The sequence below is a fragment of the Mus musculus genome, chromosome 13, assembly GCF_000001635.26.
Source record: "Mus musculus strain C57BL/6J chromosome 13, GRCm38.p6 C57BL/6J".
NCBI lineage: Eukaryota > Metazoa > Chordata > Mammalia > Rodentia > Muridae > Mus > Mus musculus.
The window spans coordinates 93,339,642-93,357,652 of record NC_000079.6 but is presented as its reverse complement, the minus strand read 5'-3'; the positions used below and the strand labels follow the sequence as shown (position 1 = coordinate 93,357,652).

At 36.5% G+C, this 18,011-nt stretch overlaps 1 protein-coding gene across 5 annotated transcripts in view; it reads right to left on the bottom strand.

Annotated features, from left to right (window-relative positions):
* The window catches only part of Homer1 (homer scaffolding protein 1), a 101,373-nt gene that overhangs the window by 47,477 nt on the left and 35,885 nt on the right, over positions 1-18,011 (bottom strand). For 4 of the 5 annotated variants that reach the window (NM_147176.4, NM_001284189.2, NM_001347598.1 and 1 more), the window contains exons 2-5: positions 15,741-15,897; positions 10,953-11,084; positions 8,356-8,448; positions 1,574-1,713 (exon numbers count right to left, since the gene is read on the bottom strand). In NM_147176.4, coding sequence (NP_671705.2) covers positions 1,574-1,713; positions 8,356-8,448; positions 10,953-11,084; positions 15,741-15,897 — 522 coding nt within the window. Of the gene's footprint in view, positions 1-767; positions 1,714-8,355; positions 8,449-10,952; positions 11,085-15,740; positions 15,898-18,011 lie in introns of those variants that run through there. The other variant, NM_011982.4, reaches the window with a different exon arrangement.

The window sequence follows — 18,011 nt, the reverse complement described above, 5'->3', positions numbered from 1 at the left end:
TTTACCATAATTATAAACTTAAATTAATCTAGGTCCTCCATAACAAGTCACAGGAGCAGTGTCTTTAAGGTAAAAGTGATTCCTATCAGGAACTCAAGAACAGGGAAATCACGATGAGGACCAATTCTAAGGAAGCAATACCAATACAATGAGATTAGCAAAACAGTAAACATTTAGAAAAATTGAGGTTATAAACTAGAAGTAGCTTCTTCAAATGTTAAATTTAAAAATTCTTATTCCTAAATGTCATAGTATTCAGTGCAGATGTCTCAATTTGGTGTTAAACCAAGTATACAGTAGATGTTTAGTGCAGTTCACTCTTTCCATTGGGAATGTAAAGGACTACTTAATAGGTAGGAAATGTTCCCGTCCTTATTAGAGTTAAAGTATTTTAAGATTTTATCCTAAAATAACATTCTTTATAATTAAATAACGTAATTTTTGTAATGCTATCAAAGAACTGCAGTCTTTTTTGTTAAAAGACTATGGTCACTAAATGAATATGAATGTGTGGGAGTCAGACGGAGGGATAAAGGTTTTCCGTGTCCAGCTACCTTTATAGCTAGAGAAAGAAAGCACTCGCACTACAGTAATTAAAATCATGAACAACTTTCTTCAAAATGTCTACCATCTCATAGAGAATTATGAGCATTAGCAGCAGAGTGTCCTTACATTCCAAAGTTCCCATATATTCTTAAGAGTCATCCCTAACTTCCTTGTTCCACAGCCTGCTAAGAAAAATCTTCCATGCTGGTCTAGTATGTTTAATCCTATGCCCCTATTAATGCAGTTCAAACACAATAAAAACTCACCTAGGAGAGTTTGAAATATCTCACTTTGCAATTTTTAATCTGTCAAAGAATATAATTTTCTAAAACTTGGTTCTTCAAAAAAATGTGCAGTCAAAAAACCCCTATTTTCTTAATTTTACCTAAAACTATTTAGTAAAAAGCATTTAAATAAGGGTAAAAATTAGTGTTAAGGTAGATGGGCTTTAAAAAAATATTTTCAATAGTGCCATTTCACATTCATGTTTACAGTCCAGTAATGCCACGGTACGGCCAATAACTAATGTTTGAAATGCATTTAGAACATGATGTATCTTTTAGAATACAGAATTAGGAAGTCAAGCCTTCCTTCTGCTGGCATCTGCCATCAATGCTAACAGGCTCGTGCTTGGTACCCTGTCTTCTGTGAAAACTCTGTAGGCCTGTGGTAAAGCTTTCCTTCAGAGTAGAAATTCTATGTTTCTAATTACACATTATAAATCTTACATAACATATATAAAAACAGAAAACGGGTTAACAAAAGGGATCTTTAAAATATAGATAGAAAGGAATTATATTTTCTCCATTTAAAAAATTTCTCCTATAATTAGCTCAATGCTCCTTTTTCCACATAGATAATGGAAATATAGTAATTCAGTCAACTTGAGCAACCAAGAACAATAAATTAAAGGAGTCTGACCTGAGATTTTTCACTCAAAGGTTGTAACTTCAAGAGTTTCTGAAACCAAATGAACTTCCATATTTATCCACCTTACTTAATCATGATTGCTGAATTGAATGTGTACCTATGTGGAAATGGCAATGCATTCTGAGTTGGCTCAGCCCTTGGCTCTGAGTTCTGTGTCACATCGGGTGTTCTCTCATCGTCTGTCCCATTGATACTTTCTGGTGTCAAAGGAGACTGAAGATCTCCTCCTGCTGATTCCTTTAAAAAAGAGAGAGAGGAAAAGAAAGAGTAAGAGAGTGTTTTAAAGTGTTACACTTTTGTTCAAGTACACAATTTCATCTAAATGAATTCTTTGTGATGAATCAAATGGCAGTTGAAATTTTAATTAAATTAAAAAAAAGACAATTATTTTGGCAGGAAATCAATTCATAAGGAAATTAATGAAAATATAATGAATTGTAAAGATAACAATTTAGAAATATAATTTCAAAAACCTGATGGGTTAATAAAGGTAACTAAACAGAATAAAGGTGGTAACTGCAGGGAGTCCCAGCACTCTGGGTGGGTAGGGGAGTGGGGGTGGGTGGGTAAGGGGGACTTTTGGTATAGCATTGGAAATGTAAATGAGCTAAATACCTAATTAAAAAAAAATGAAAAAAAAAATAAAAAAAAAAAAATAAAAAATAAAAAAAAATAAAAAAAATAAAAAAAAAAAAACAATACCAAAAAAAAAAAAAAAAAAAAAAAAGAGGTTGAGTCAGGAGGACAACGTGCTCAAGGTTGGCCCAAGCGGCGCCGTGCGTGATGCAGGCAGGGTGGAGGCATGCATGAGCAGCCCCGCTGCTCCTCACTAGGCTCTGCACTAATCCTAAGAAAGCAGGAAATGAAATTTCTTTAGTTTCATCCTTTTTAGCTAAACCGAAGCAGGCGCTTTATTACTTAACATTCACAAAGGATCTATTCTACTTCCTTCTTTCATACTGCAATAAAGCTGTCAATAGCTCTCTTTTCTGTATACAAATTTGACAGGAAAGTTGAGGGAGACACTTTAAAAGTTTGATATATAAAGAAGATGGAGTTGAGATTTCAGGCAGCCCTGTTATATTCTCTTATAAATTACTTCCTATATTTTGTCAGCATTCAGAACCACTGTCCTGAAACCCATTTCCTGGCAGCTGTGACAGTTCTTTACACAGGGCACAGTGCACGCACGCACAGCATGTAACAAGGCCGTAATTTCCTCTATTCCTGTCTGACAAGAGGCACCTTTACTTTAATTCTGAAATTAACAGACTTATCATTGAAGATTTGACAGAGTTCTAAATATAAAATCTAGCAATTTAATTTTAATTAATTAAAAATTAATAAATTAACTTAAACTTTTAATTATGTCAACAGTAAAGATTAGCAAAACACTTAGGAACATATCCCAGTACACTATTTTTTTTTAAAAGATTTATTTCCTAATTTATGTGTAAGGAAGAGTGAGTGTGTGTGTGTATCTATGTGCCCAGAGGCCAGAAGAGAGAGAGTCTTGGCTCCCCTAGAGCTGAAGTTACATGGTACTGTATGCTTCCTACCATGGGTCCTGGAAACTGAATGAGTCTTGGGTAAGAACAATGAAGTGCTCTTAACTGCTGAGCCGCCTTTCCAGCCCAAGCTCATGATGGGAAATGCACTGACTGACTCAAGTTAACCTTCACTCTCCTTCTATATTTTTCACTGTTCTACTCGGTTAACTGCATTAAATGCTTAACAAGAGCCAGCTGTATTTGCCTTCAAGACTGTTTATGCCAAACAAAATAAATAAGTGGACTAAACATTATGCAAATTATTGAAGTTTGAACACAAAACTAGGTTAGTTATTTTAATTAAAACCAAATGAAATTTTAAAATGTCTGAAAAGTAAATGGCTATAAAGTAAAATAAAAAGATGAATTAAGTATAAATAGTAGACTACATATTTTAACATAATATCACATATACTACCATGTATCAGAGAAATGATATAAAAATAGGACATTCGGAATTTTTTCAAGTACCGAGGTTTAACTTGAATTTATCTCTTTCTGCCTCTTGACTTCAGATGCCTCACCTTCTCTGCCATAATGAATTATATTCCTTTGAACTTCAAGCCAAAGTAAACTCACCCTTAAAAATAAGAACAAAACCAAACAAAAAACCAACCTTAAAACCAAAGAAAACTTGTAAAGGACCAAAAGGTCCTTGTATACACAGACAGGCAATGGAGACGCCAGGAAACATTAATACACAGCTCATCTCTCCAAAGGGAGAAGACACTTAGCTGTTCTCCCAGATTCCTGGGGGAAGTGTAGTTTACAACCACATTTGCTACCTGTTGGGCCAGGCTCTGCCCAGATTGCCTATAATATTACACTTGTTTATCCTGGACACTTTTCCCTGAACCTTGAGTTCTACTTCTGGGCCATAAAACCCATCCTTGTGAGAGGAGTCATTTGTACTTTACAACAGCCTAAGTGAGGTCTATGCTATCTTAGGGCCAGGCCAATCCTGTCTCCCATATGGACTGGGCTTACCCCGGCCATTCTCCATCGACCTGAGCACTGTTTCTAAGTCAGTAAGATCCATCGTACAGACAGAAGAGCTTCAACGTGAACATGTCTTAAGTACTACCCATGGGGCTGAGTTAACTGTTATCAAAATTTTTTCCCAAAATTGTGCTCTGCTTAAATACAGCAAAAATAAGCTATCAGACTGCAGGAAATCTTCTCTTAATGGAGCGGAACTAAACTTCATTCTCCCCTCACCCAGACTATTCTCCTGCTGGCTGTAAAGCCTGCAGGGACCTCCAGAGTGGCTATTAGCATAGTTAGGAAGACGACAGTAGGATTCATGCCAACAACATACTCAGAGGTTTTAGATTAAAAATATTGGGAGAATTAAAATTATTGAATTTTAGCATAAAACTTTTAAGTAAGAATCCTTTAAAATGGTGGTTCTCAACATTCCTAATGCTACAACCCTTTAATATAGTTCATGTTGTGATGACCTGTAACCATAAAATGATTTTCATTGCTACTTCATAACTGTAATTTTGCTAATGTTATGAATCATAATGTAAGTGTTTTTGGAGACAGACACTTGCCAAAGTAGTTGTTACCCACTGCTTTCAATTCCTTAACATTTTTCCCCAACAATGGGGACTGAGTCTGGGGCCTCCTGCACATTAAGCAAGCACTGTATCACGAAGCTACATACAGCTCAACCCTGGTTTTTACATACTGTTACTTTAAGACAGGATCTCCTTTATTCCAGTTGTCCAGACTGGCTCTGAAGCCAGTCTGTAGCCCGGGCATACTTTACAATCACACTGTCTCAACCTCCAGAGTACTTGGGATCACAGACCTGTTCTTCCAGCCTTAACTCTTTCTTGATTAACCATTTCTTGATCAACCATTAGTTTTGATTCCAACAGACAAAACAGAGCCTGTATCCCTAGTCTCCTGCTCTCCCTTTCTACTGTGTCAGACTTCATCTAGACTTATTACAACTGATACATATTTGACTTTTATTACATTATTACTCTGTCAGGCTCATGCTAGCTTTAACTTTCTCCATACTAAGCTGGATATAGTCTTCACTTAAGAGTTGAGCAATATGAAGTGGCGAACTGCTGTCTAGCTGGCAGACTGCTTTCATTTCAGGTCTTGAAGGAAGTGGGATGATTTGTTTGTTTATATCATTTCTTACAAAAGGCCAGTTGCACCAGTATCTCTGGAAAAGGAATCAGAGACAGTAATACCTGGGCTCCATCTTAGGCCTAGTAAATTAAACCCTGCAGCATGCTTTAACAAGACTTCAAGAGAACTCTGATGCATGCTGTACTGGTTGGCTTTTGTCCACTTAACACAGCTAGTCATCTGAGAAGAGGGGATGCCAACTGCCTCCATTAGGCTGGCCTGCAGGCAAGCATGTGAGGCGTTTTCTTGACTAATAATTGATATGGGAGGGCCCAACCCATGGGAGGGCCCAACCCACTGTGGGCAGTGATACCTCTGCAGAGGTCCTAGGTTATGTTAGAAAGTGAGTTGAACGGGATGTAAGGAGCAAGCCAATAAGCAGAGTTCCTTCATGGCTTTTACTTCAGTGCTGCCTCCAGGTTCCTGCCTTGGCTACCCACAATGGTCTATGACTCGCGTCTTAAAAAACAAGTAAACCCTTCCTCCCCAAGTTGCTTTTGGTCATGGTTTTACCAAAGCAATAAAACCCCTAAAACATATGGCATTTCTGTTTTCCTAACAGCTCTGTGCCAGACAACTTTATAATTATTATGCCAGACTTTATAATTATTATCCCAACCATTATGACCATATCAACATCAAGAGGTGCCTATATTTATTAAAAATTTACTATGTATAAGGATTTTCTAATCTTTATTAAATTCTCACAATAACTGAGAATAAGATGGCCTTATTTTCATGTACACACACCCTACTACCATCACTTACTTGTCTAATTTATAAAGCTAATAGAGGTTAGTGCCTCTCAAGCCGGGTTCTTGAGCACACATCATCCACTAACCATGAGTCGCCGTTGTCCTTAGCACACTCACCTTTCTGATTCAATAGCGGAAGTGATGTAATGGGTGTATAAGCACTCTTGGGTTAATCATCTTCCCCAGTCACAGAAAACGATTAATTCTGTCTGACTGGAAAATGTATATGTTTTTGTTCTGTGTGTTAGTCTAATTTATTGTTTGTTGTGTATTTGTGAGGTAGAAGGAGAAGAGGAGTTTGGAGGGAGGGAGGAAAGGAGAGACAGAGAAACACGGAAATGGAGGGAGGGAGAGAGAAGGGTCACAGAGTGTTACAAAATGAAGTATTAAGAGTCTAGAACAGGGTCTTTCCTTCCACCCAGAGGTTTCAGGGAGGTTTTAGGCTACCAGGCTTGCACAGCCTGTGGTTTTATACAGAGCCATCTTACACTCCCATCTCATTCTATTTTGATTTCTAGTACAGGGCATCTAACCTAGAGTCCATTAATACAAGCGATCTCTATTACTACACTACATCCCCATCCCAACACTCAAATACTCCAAACTAACTGTAGTCTGCCTCCTCAAAAATCAAAAACAAAAAACTAAACAAAGATTTTGACCATCTACTATCATCAGTAATTACATTTAAACTATTTCATCAGAAGAAAACAAGGAGCATTGCATTATCACAAATATAGGAAGAGGAGAAAGAAGAAATTGTTTTTTCTACTTTTCTCTCGGGCTCCTATAGAGTAAGTTAATAGACTTCAAATATTTGAAAAGAGAAATTAGGAATGTATTCTAAATGTTTATCAAATTATGATATTCTTTATTACTTTTATATCACAGCATTTTTCAAGTATGATTACCTTTTTTATATTGTTTTGATAAAGGCAAACATTTAAAGACTTCTTTTCTATTACAGAGAAGAAATTAGCTTACTAAATTGTAGTCATTTACAATTAATCAGACATAGTATTAAGTTATAACTGGAGAAACAGTAAGTAAATACAATGGTAATCTATTATCCACTCCTCTTTATTGATACTTTTGTGTATTCACTTACTTAATGTGCTGTGTGTTGCATCTTTTGGTAACAAGATCTTTCACCTAAAGAATTGGAACCCCGAACACATACTGGCACATAACTGTAAGTGGATTTATAACTCTGAACACATACTGGCACATAACTTTAAGTGGATTTATGCTTAAGGCAATCATTGGAGTAGAAAAGCATTTGACAAATAGATTCAACAAAGTTTAACTAACAAAGATCACCCAAGATTACCCCAGACTACTACAAGTATGGAAGAACAGACCTTGGCTTCAATCTGCAGTAAAGGTTAGTCTTTGAGGAAAGCACTTAGCACAACTCTCCTGATGAAAATAAAAATGAACCCTTTCATACTTAGTGAGGCTTATCAAGTAGTTAGAGATAAGAAGATTTTAAGATCAGTGTTTGTAATGTTTTGACTTTTTAATTGTTATTATTGTTATGCAGAAGATGTACAAACTAAAGCAGACATGTGGGGTACAGAGGACCAGGATGCAGGTCTCTCCTGCCACCTTGTGAGTTCTGGGGAGAGAACTTAGCTTGTCAAGTCTGCACATAAGTACCTCTACTCATCTCAATTATCCAATGTTTTGCAATACTTTGACTAGATATTCTATTTCCTCTAGAACTAGCCAATCCTTAAGAGAAACTATGGGCCTAATGGGGCCTGTGATGTCAAGTTAGCCACGTCAATATCAAACGTTTCTTTATCTGGCCTGTACTGCAGTAACATAATCCTTGTCTTCATCACCCCAAAGAAATGGAGAACCAATGAAGTTGTTCAAACTAGTCAACCCTAAACTACGGATGTTCTTCCACTTTCCCACGAAATCTCAATTCAAAGTCTAGCTTGGACTCCCTCCACTCTTTCTGCCTTTTAACTACTCCCTTCAGGCTTCCCAGCTTCTAGCTTCTAGGATATGAGCATAGTTTTGGTTTGTTTGTTTGTCTGAGCCTCTCTTGGCCTAAGGAGTCCTTTTGAGCCTCTAGGTGGCCAAACTTACCTTACTATTGCCTGCATAAAAAGAACATGGACAAAAAACAAAACAAAACAAAAAGAACATGGACAAAACCGTAGGTTGATCGTCTTGTCCTTTTGCTCTTCTATTGTTGGGTATATAAAGCTTATGTGGGTTAATACTGATTTAGAACAATATTCTTATAAACACTGACAAATTCTCTGTCAGTAGAGATTAATTAAGCAGTGTACTTCTATACCTACTTTGGTAATTTATTTTGCCACTATCCTTCCAAGTTTCACTCTGGCACAAAGGGGACAGTCTGAAATGAGCTAGACTCACACTTAAGAGCAGACTGTGACACCCACCTGTGAAGGGGTACTGGTCAGCTCCATCTTCTCCTGCGACTTCTCCTTTGCAAGCCGAGCAGCTTCCTTAAATTCCTGAAACTTTTCTGCGAACTGAACACACATAGACTAGGTACATTAACCAAGCAGCAGCATGCCACACACCCCAGATTTCCTTCATTTGTTGAACCGACTCTTACATAAATAGCAGACTCCCAAAAAATAAAGCCTGTAGTACGAAAAGATGGGAAATGAAGCCAAAAGTCCAAAAATTGTATATAAGTACTGTGATAAATCTTGTTCAAAACATGACCACATAAAGAAGTTATAATTTGGCAAGCTGGCTTATCTAAGTTCTTTTGTTATTAAGGCACAATTTAAGATCACATGAGTGGTAGAATCAATAGACAGGTACATGCTATGCTTTTTCTTAATTGCTAAGAAAATATACTCATTTAATTATCTACGTATATAACAAAATAGTAAAAAAGAGTTTTAAACTATTAATATGTAAATGCTCATACTGTATAAGTCAGTTATACTATATATCGTGACATTTAGTATTATCACCAACAACTAAAAAAAATTAGCAAAGTTTTGTAAACAGTCAATTCAGAAACAGAAAGCAATAGCATAAAGTTTAAAAAAGAAAAGAAAAAACAAAACATTGTTGAGATGGAAAAAAATTATACATGAAATGCTAATTCTTAGAAGCCCATAGGAACACTACTGTGACATACAGTACCTATTTACATTTGGGATATGGAAGCTATTCTATCATTATATTCAGAGATAGTTAGGTGAGCTACAAAATAAACCTAGAACCCAAATTCTCCACGTAACATGAAGCACCTGCTAGAGTTGGCAATAATAATGTGAAGTACATCACAATATTCAACACTGAATCAAAACTAAAAAATGCTAGAGAGAGGAAAAAAATAAAAGCCATCCCCAGACACAAACGGACACACGCACACACACTTAAAACAAGTAACAGGAGGCAAGATGAGACTGTATGATTGACAGGTCTTAACTCACCAATCTTTAACTACATTTGCTAGCTACCCAGTAACTTGGAAACATATAATGAAGGATCTAACATATTGTCAAAAATTACTTAAACCTATCTAAGAAGTATTTCATAAAAGACTGTTTCAGAAATCAACTTCCACTTTGCTCTTTGTTGTATAAATCATGAAATTCATGTAGTAGAAACGACTTACAATTTCTGTTAGCAAACAACCCACAGGAAGTTCTATAAAGTGAGAAGTGTCTAACGTATTAGAAAAAACATAACTTCTCAAGGAGGTCATTTCTGGAAAGGTAATATTCATCTGCATTGCTATACTGAGGAATGTTGATCTAACAACATGCCACAGCCCAAAACATATTCAGAAAGTAAGTCAAATCATGCAATACTTATGCTATAAGCATCTTACAGAAAATGGTTTAACAATTACAAAGACAACAGTTATAATGCCTTCAAAATTTGAGTTTTAAACTTTAATTTATATTGAAAACATCCATGTAAATGAATGTTTACAACTAAAACAGATGAAAACAGATTATTTCAACTACCAAACTAATTATAAATCAAGCCAATATTCACAAAAGTCTAAGACATTTAAACTGAATTATTTTAAAGGATCTGAACAAATCTCTACAATAAATAAGCTTATAGTTTAATGTAAATGTGAACTGTCTACCTACAAGGCTGTTACCTTGTGCTGGAATAATTTAATCTTCAGATCCTGTTTATACCAAACCTCATGCAAGCATCTGAAGTGAGGGCAGACCCTTAAACAAAACTGCTAACATAGAAGTTTTAGCATAAACCTTTACCTCTTTTATGTAAAATCTAGTGAACAAAGTGAGTATAATCATCTTAACTATCTAGCACCTTCTGACTGTTTCTCTCTCTTGTGCACTTTTTCCTTTCTGTCCTTATATGTAATAGCCACAAGAACTCAAGGCGCTGCTGAGCATGAGATGGCTTTATTTACAGCAGGACAACTGTTTTATTCCAGTATTTAGCTTGGTGATGCTCTGCATTTTATGTCTTTCTGGCCATCGTAATTCATCTGATCAGCATTATTCAAGAAATTCCTCAAGATACTGAATCTTACTCTGTACTGCAGACATTTCTACATCCAAGCAAATCACTGTCATACTAAAGAACAAATGACAACAAAATCCACCTGAAATCTATATTATGTCAACTTTAAATTTTAATAACAAATTTGGAAGTTTGATGGTTACTTATCTTGCAGGCCATCTCCAACTGAAGGGCAAAACCCATCCTAAACAGAGTTCATACCTTTTACTTCCTCCACACAGGTAATTCAATACAAGAAGCCCTTTTGAACCAGTAGTGACTGTTTTAATGTGCACGGTAAATCTTTACAAAGAATTATGAACAATAGATATTTTTAGTTTAGTATTGTTTACATTTATTTATATAACATTTAATATATTAATATTCTTATTTTAAAGTCACTATACTTCTCAGAATATTAAAGAAATTTGTCCTATATTTTATACTTTGCACTTCCTATTTATATTTAGGACACATAAATTAGAGATGAATATTTTCATGAAAATTTTCTGAAATAACTTACTTTTGAAAGATGATGCTCAGAGGAGAATCCCAGTCCATAAACAGTGTTTGCCCGGCTATCAGCCCATTGGCCAAACTTTTGAGATGTTTTAGTAAATGTCATGTTTGGTGTGATGGTGCTATTTATTATTGCCTGAAAAATAAAACAAACAGAAGCCCATTTCAGCTGTATAAAAATAGGATCACTTATCACTTACAAAGCTACACAGATAAAGATAATTTGAGTGGTGGACATGAAGAAATAAGTGGCTAGAAGAATTATAGATACATTTTTAATGATCTAAAAAATTCCAAAGGAGTGTGTGTGTGTGTGTGTGTGTGTGTGTGTGTGTGTTGGGGAAATGTGTGTGTGTGTGTGTTCATATGTGCATGTGCTTGTGGAGGTTGGACACCTCAGATGATCACATGTGCATGTGGCCTATGGAAGTTAGGCATCTCAGATAAGGAGATGAACAGCTTGTGTAGCCTGTGGAGGTTGGTCTTTGAGAGAGGGACCTGGGGCTTGCTGCAAAGTTAAGTTGGCTGGATAGCAAGGTCGTGGAATCCACCTGTCCTGACCTCCCCAGTGCTAAGGTTACTAACATGCTACCCAGTACAGCACATGTGTGGTAGAGATAGAACTCAGATCCTCATATCTGCATGTATAAGTAATTTACTAAGCTAGAAATCAAGGCCCCAAAGATGCATCTTGTAAAACCATCCTTTTTAACGAGCTGATAACAGACAGATGTTAGCATGCCTTTTATCTTGGTTGTAGAGCTAGTGCCCCTTTTTGGTAGCCTGGCCATCCAACCCAGGACCTTGCATACACTAGGTGAGCGAGCCTTCAAACAGCTCTGCATGTGGTCAACCTCTTCTTTTTGAAGGTTTAGGATCACTATTTATTAATTTTGGGTGCTGTTCTCCAGAAACAAATATGCTTTAGTCTTAACAGAATCTTTCAAAAATAAATGTGTGAGGGCTAGAGAAATATCTCAGTGGTTAAGAGAACTGGCTACTCTTCCAGAAGTATTGGGCTCAATGTGCAGCACCTACATAGCAGTTTCACAAGTGTTTATAACTCCAGTTCCAGGGAATCTAACACCTTCTAATGGGCTCTCCAAGCAACAGGTATGAATGTGGCGTCATCAAAACACCTACATACATAAAATAAAACTAAGTAAAAAATAAAGTAGCATAATATATGAATGAATACAAGTGATCCCCTCTCCCGACCCCACCCCCCGTGCAAAAGCAAGAGGTTTATTTTCTGGTGTGTCAAAATCGACATTCAATTAGTCCCTCAAGGCGAGTGACTAGGAAATGGCCCTGAATGGCTATTACAAGTAGTTTTTATACTTTTTAGGGGCACAGGTTACAATTCAAACTTATTGGCTAAGCACATTGATCTTGAGTCTACTGGCTAGTAAGCATGGGCAGATCATGAGACGCATTTGAACTCTATCTGGAACTTTCCAGAGGGTTAAGTGACTATCAGTCAGTACATTCTGTGGTTTTGATTTTGATATTTTTAAGATGTATAATAAAGCTTTGTTAAAAATATGATTTACATAAAATATATTTTCATTCAGAAAAGACTTACAATTATGTAGCAGGTTTTTTTTTCCTACTATTGGAAAAAATAAACTCCTAAGAAATATTTTCATTTCCTTTCTTATAAAATGACAGATTGTTAGCAATATCATTTCTATTTCACATTGTTCCTTAGAAAAAGTAGCATTTCATGTTAATGATTAAAGATTAAGTCTGGAGATCATAACATATTTCAGGTATTATAACATATTATTAACTATGTTCTCTGCCAGTGCTGGAAAAAGGATTATTTTTAGTTGAGTGGACTAATGCTCCCTAAAATTAAGAAATTTCTTTCCACCAATAACAAAAGCATACATGTCAAATTCAGAACTTGTTATCTAGCACACTGGTAAATGTGGAATGAAAATTCAGCATTTTATGAAAAAATGTTTACCAAGTAAAAACCACCACAAATATAAAATATGTATGAACTATCAGGTGTTGATGAACTTTCAACAAGGACATATGCCCTACTAAGGAGAAGAAGATGGCACAACAGAAACTGGCTCATTTCTTTCTCACAGGAAACAGATGTGTTATCTATAGCTACATAAGAGAACTTTTATCTTTGTACAAAACTTATATATTTATAAACCTTCCTCACCATTTGGTTCAAAACAGCTTCTACCAGCATACCATTTTGAGTATGTAAAGCATAGCTAACAAAGATTTTGACTTGTGGAATCGTCATCAAATAAGACTAGGCACTGGAGAAGTGGGTCAGTGGTTTGAAGCATCTGTTGCTCTTGCAGAGGACCTGGATGTAATTCCTAGCACTCACATGGTAGCTTAGAACCATCTAACTCCGGGATCTAATGCTTTCCTTTGTCCTTTTCAGGCACCAAGCATGCTCATGGTACACATGCATACATGCAGGCAAACATTATATGTGTGGGCAAACATTATATGTGTGTATGTATATGTATGTGTGTGTATATGTATGTATGTGTGTGTATGTATATATGTGTGTATATGTGTGTGCATATATATATATACACATACATATATATGTATATAAAAATAATCTTAAAGTGTTTTAAACAGACTAAAAATAAAGATTATCAACAAACAACAATGGATCAAGACTTCTCTGATGTTCTCTAAGGACCTACTGGCTACCAAGCTCAATTCTGAGACACAACAGTAAGAGAGGCAATGTGGTCACAGAGCTGGTTGGGACGAAGTAAAGTAATAGCTAACAGAGGAACGTCAGAGCATGCTAATACTTGTGGAGTCCCTAAAAGGACGTTAGTGGCCCTTCAGTGTTCTCCAAGAAACATTTGAGGAGAGGCCCAAGTGTTAAAAAAGGTGAAAAGGGAATGTTGGCATCAGACCCCACTAACTCTAAAAGACGTGGTGATAATACATTTCATAAGCAACAAGAAGGACTAACCAATGTGCTGGTGGACATTGGTGCTCATTTCAACCACTTCAAAATAACTTTTTTGTGACTTGTTAAAGAGATCTATTCTAATCTAAACTCTGAACCTTTCCTCGTTTCTGTATTATTAACCACTGAATCACTGAAAAAAAATGTTAAAGAATCTTATGCTTGAAATTTTTATTTCTTAGATTTTTTTGTTTAGGACATAACTAAGAACTTTTTTAAAAGAAAATTTTTAGTGCCAGATGGAGCTAAATAGTGAGAACCTGTCACCAAAAAAGAAAAAAAAGACAAAACGAACAGCTTCATGTGTTCATGTGTATAATTCAAGTGGGTGTGTGCATACATGCACGCGCGCACGCACAAAAGAATAACTGAACAGTTTCTTCTTAGGGTTCACTGGGCTTTCTAACACAATTTAAAAACAAAGGGATGGACGTGAGACAGCAGAAAAGACTTGAAAACACTGAAATGCATTTAATTCAATGCAAATTCTCCTCCTAAACATGGACTGCTTCAGCTGACCTGTATTTCCACCTTTTAAACCCTATCTAGTAAGAGCACATTATATTTGTACTTTGGATACGGTAAATTACAGAAACTGAAAGTTCAAGGAGGGAAAATAAATTAGCAGTCCAAAGCCTGAGGTAATAGTTAATATCCATTGTATTTCACTAAGCCAAACATTTATGAGCAGTTATTCTTCATTAAATAACACTTCACAGAAATTAACTATCATCATCTTAAGTCTTTTGAGTCATTCACATAACAGTGAAAAGACAGACTAATTATCTGGATAACAATCGTTTTTACATGTGAAAAACAGACGCACAGAAGTTAAATAGCTTGTGCAAGGCTGCATGGCTAGCAAACTGGAAGCAGCACAAAGTCCAATGAGGCGGTGAGGTTCTACTCTGCTCCTAACTTCTGCACTGAACTGACAGGGAAAGGCCTCACAGCTCCAAGTTAGTTATCCTTTAACTGTGTTTTCCTAAAGGATCTTTGTTGTTGTTGTTTTGGATTTATTTACTTAATGTTTATGAGTATTTTGCCACGTGTGTGCCTGGTGCCTGCAGAGATCAGAAAGGGGTGTCAGATCCCGGACCTAGAGATTCTGTGTGGGTGTTGGGATCCAAACCCAGGTCCTTAGCTCCCTGCCCCCTGATTCTGTGATCTGAAGGTATTCTAGAACATTCAAGTACGTGCAGGACCTAGAGGTAGGTAATCAGGACAGTGGAAATATGCTGTAGGAGGGTAACTCTTAAGAACTCCTTCAATTCTACTGCATGGACTGTCATAAAGACAGCAGGCCTGACCCCACTCAGCTCCACCGGCTCTGAATGTAATTACTTGCTAACCCATACGTTAGTTAATATTATCAAGTCATACAGTGCTGCAACCAAGAGAAGATCAGGGAGCTAGGGCTATATATCCTTTGGATTGTTAGCCTTCAAACTGTAAAGCTAAATAAATGCCTTTCTGATAGCTGGTACTGTTCTAATAATGAAACAGTGACTGACAGAAATTTTCTTATCATTTAACATTAATACAAAACAGAGATGCCAGGGATGTTCATTAAATAAACTAACCCATCATAAAGCTGAAGACTATGTTGCTTCATATAACTCAATATAATAAGGGAGTTAGTTTCTACAAATAACTTGAGGGGAAAATGCTATTACTCTAAGAATAATCACTTTTTGTTTTCTAAAGTTAAGCTTCAAAAAGTCTAGAAGAAATATTTTAATGAAAACAGAAATATGAATGAAACTGAACTTCTATGTTGTACAAAGCAAGAGAGTAAGATTATTTGAAGTAAATGTAGCTTACCTTTGAGCCATCTAAACTGATTATCCTATACACATTTCTTGTGCTGTCATAAAAATAAGATACAGTAACTGCATGCTTGCTGGTGGGTACCCAGTTCTTCTTTGTGTTCGGGTCAATCTGGAAGACATGAGCTCGAGTGCTGAAGATAGGTTGCTCCCTGAGGAAAGAACAGTTTTACTTCATTAGACAAGTGAACATAAAAGCTATACAAGTGACTACATTAACGAGAAACTTACATATATCCGCAAATAAAATAATCTTTCTTTCCAGTATGAAGTGTAAGTAGTCCAATATAAACTTTGTTAAAACAATTACACCCGATTCTTGCTACTCAGAGATTCTGTACACATGAATTCAGTTACCCACTAACGTCATCAGTAACTCTGCAGGCTTCTGTCAACTCGACACCACTAGAGTCACCTGAAGAGGAAACCTCAACTCAGGAATTGCATGCATTGAATTGGCTTTTGGATGCAGTCTCTGAGGAATATTTTTTGATTAAGGATTCATGGGGCAGGGGGTGTCCAGCTCAATGTTGGCCATGCCACCTTTGAACAGGTGGTTGTGGGTTGTGTCAGAAAGTAAGCTAGGCAAGGCAGTCGCAATGTTCATCTGTAAGTCCTGCTTCAGGTCCTGCTTCAGGTCCCGTCCAGGCTTTCCTCAATAATGAACTGTAAGCACTAAGCCAAATAAACCACTTCCTCCCCCAAGCTGCTTTTGGTTATTGTTTTATCAAAGCAGTGAAGAACCAAACTTAATAGTCAAGTAAGAACTTGTGGCTTTTTTTTTTTTAAGTTTTTGCTGTATACACAGAACACTGGGAAACGGGACTCACCTAGCCTATACTTTCCACCAGAAGATGAACAAGACAATACTGCCATCTTGTTTCAGCACTCAGACTATACAAGCAGCTGTCTTTTTAGTGGTTTGTTTAGCTTTTTTTTTTTTTTTTTTTTTTTTTTTGCATTTCTGTGCCATTGTAGATGCTTTCACTGCTTAAAATGGCCCCTCAGCAAAATGTTGAAGTGCTTCTAAGTGCTACATACTCATGGTGGAAAGTTAATGTGCCTTATGGAGAAAAGTGTGTTAGATAAGCTTGACTCAGGCATAACTCATACTATAATTGGTCACGTGTTCAATGTTAAAGCAGCAACAATAATAAATGAAAGCACACATCAACTGGGTGTTGTGCTCCCAGCATTTAGGAAGCAGAGACATGGAATCTTTAAGCTCAAGTCCAAACTGAGCTGCAAACATAATGAGAGACCATGTCTATAAATAAATTAGATAGATTGATAGAAAAAAGAAAGAAAGAAAGAAAGAGAAAATAAAGAAAGAGAGAAGGGAAGGGAAGGGGAGGGGAGGGGAGGGGAGGGAAGGGAAGGGAAGGGAAGAAGAAAGAAAGAAAGAAAAGAAAAGAAAAGAAAAGAAAAGAAAAGAAAAGAAAAGAAAAGAAAAGAAAAGAAGAAAGAAAGAAAGAAAAGAGAGAGAGAAAGAAAGAGAAAGTGAAAGAAAGAAAGACAGACAGACAGACAGACGTGTGAGAACTGTATGTGAAACAATGTTATGAACTGACTGGTTTATAAAAATGTGATGAGAGGCTTATAGAAACATGACATAATATTCCCTAGGAGCAAAAGTTCACCATTTGCTAATTAGGTATTCCTAGAACCTTTACAGATCCTGGTTGTTATGACTAGTAGGATATACCGTAGACTAGACTATAAAGTCAAGAAGTCCTTCCATTTGACCCTGCTGTAACATTTTACATTTACACCCCATGCATCATTCTGTACTAACTGAAAGGTCCCCTTCAATATACTATCCTTTCCTGAAAAGTCTATGGAGGACCAACTCAAAACCACAGACGGCACTTTCTTAAATCACGTAGGATCTAAAAATGTACAGCAAAGTTACAAATAGAAAAACAAAACCTAATCAAAGCTCAAAATAATATTATAAGGTGGAAAGGTAGGGCACAAGACAACCTGCAAATAACAGGAACACTATAGTCCAAACTTCCAAGTTCTGAGTAAACAAGTTTGGGAAACAACACTTATCAGTTTATATTTGCTATCTGTTTTTCCTTAGTTCAAACAAACCTCATCTTTTTCACTTTGTTGCATACCTTTCTTTTTTGAAGCAGCTCAAGATCCTAAAAATTTTAACTTGTCATTTTTTGAGAGAGAGAGACGGGCCAGGGGAGAGGTCTTGCTATTGCAGCCCAGGCTAGTTTTGAACTCAAGATCCTCCTGCCCTAGCTTTCTGAGG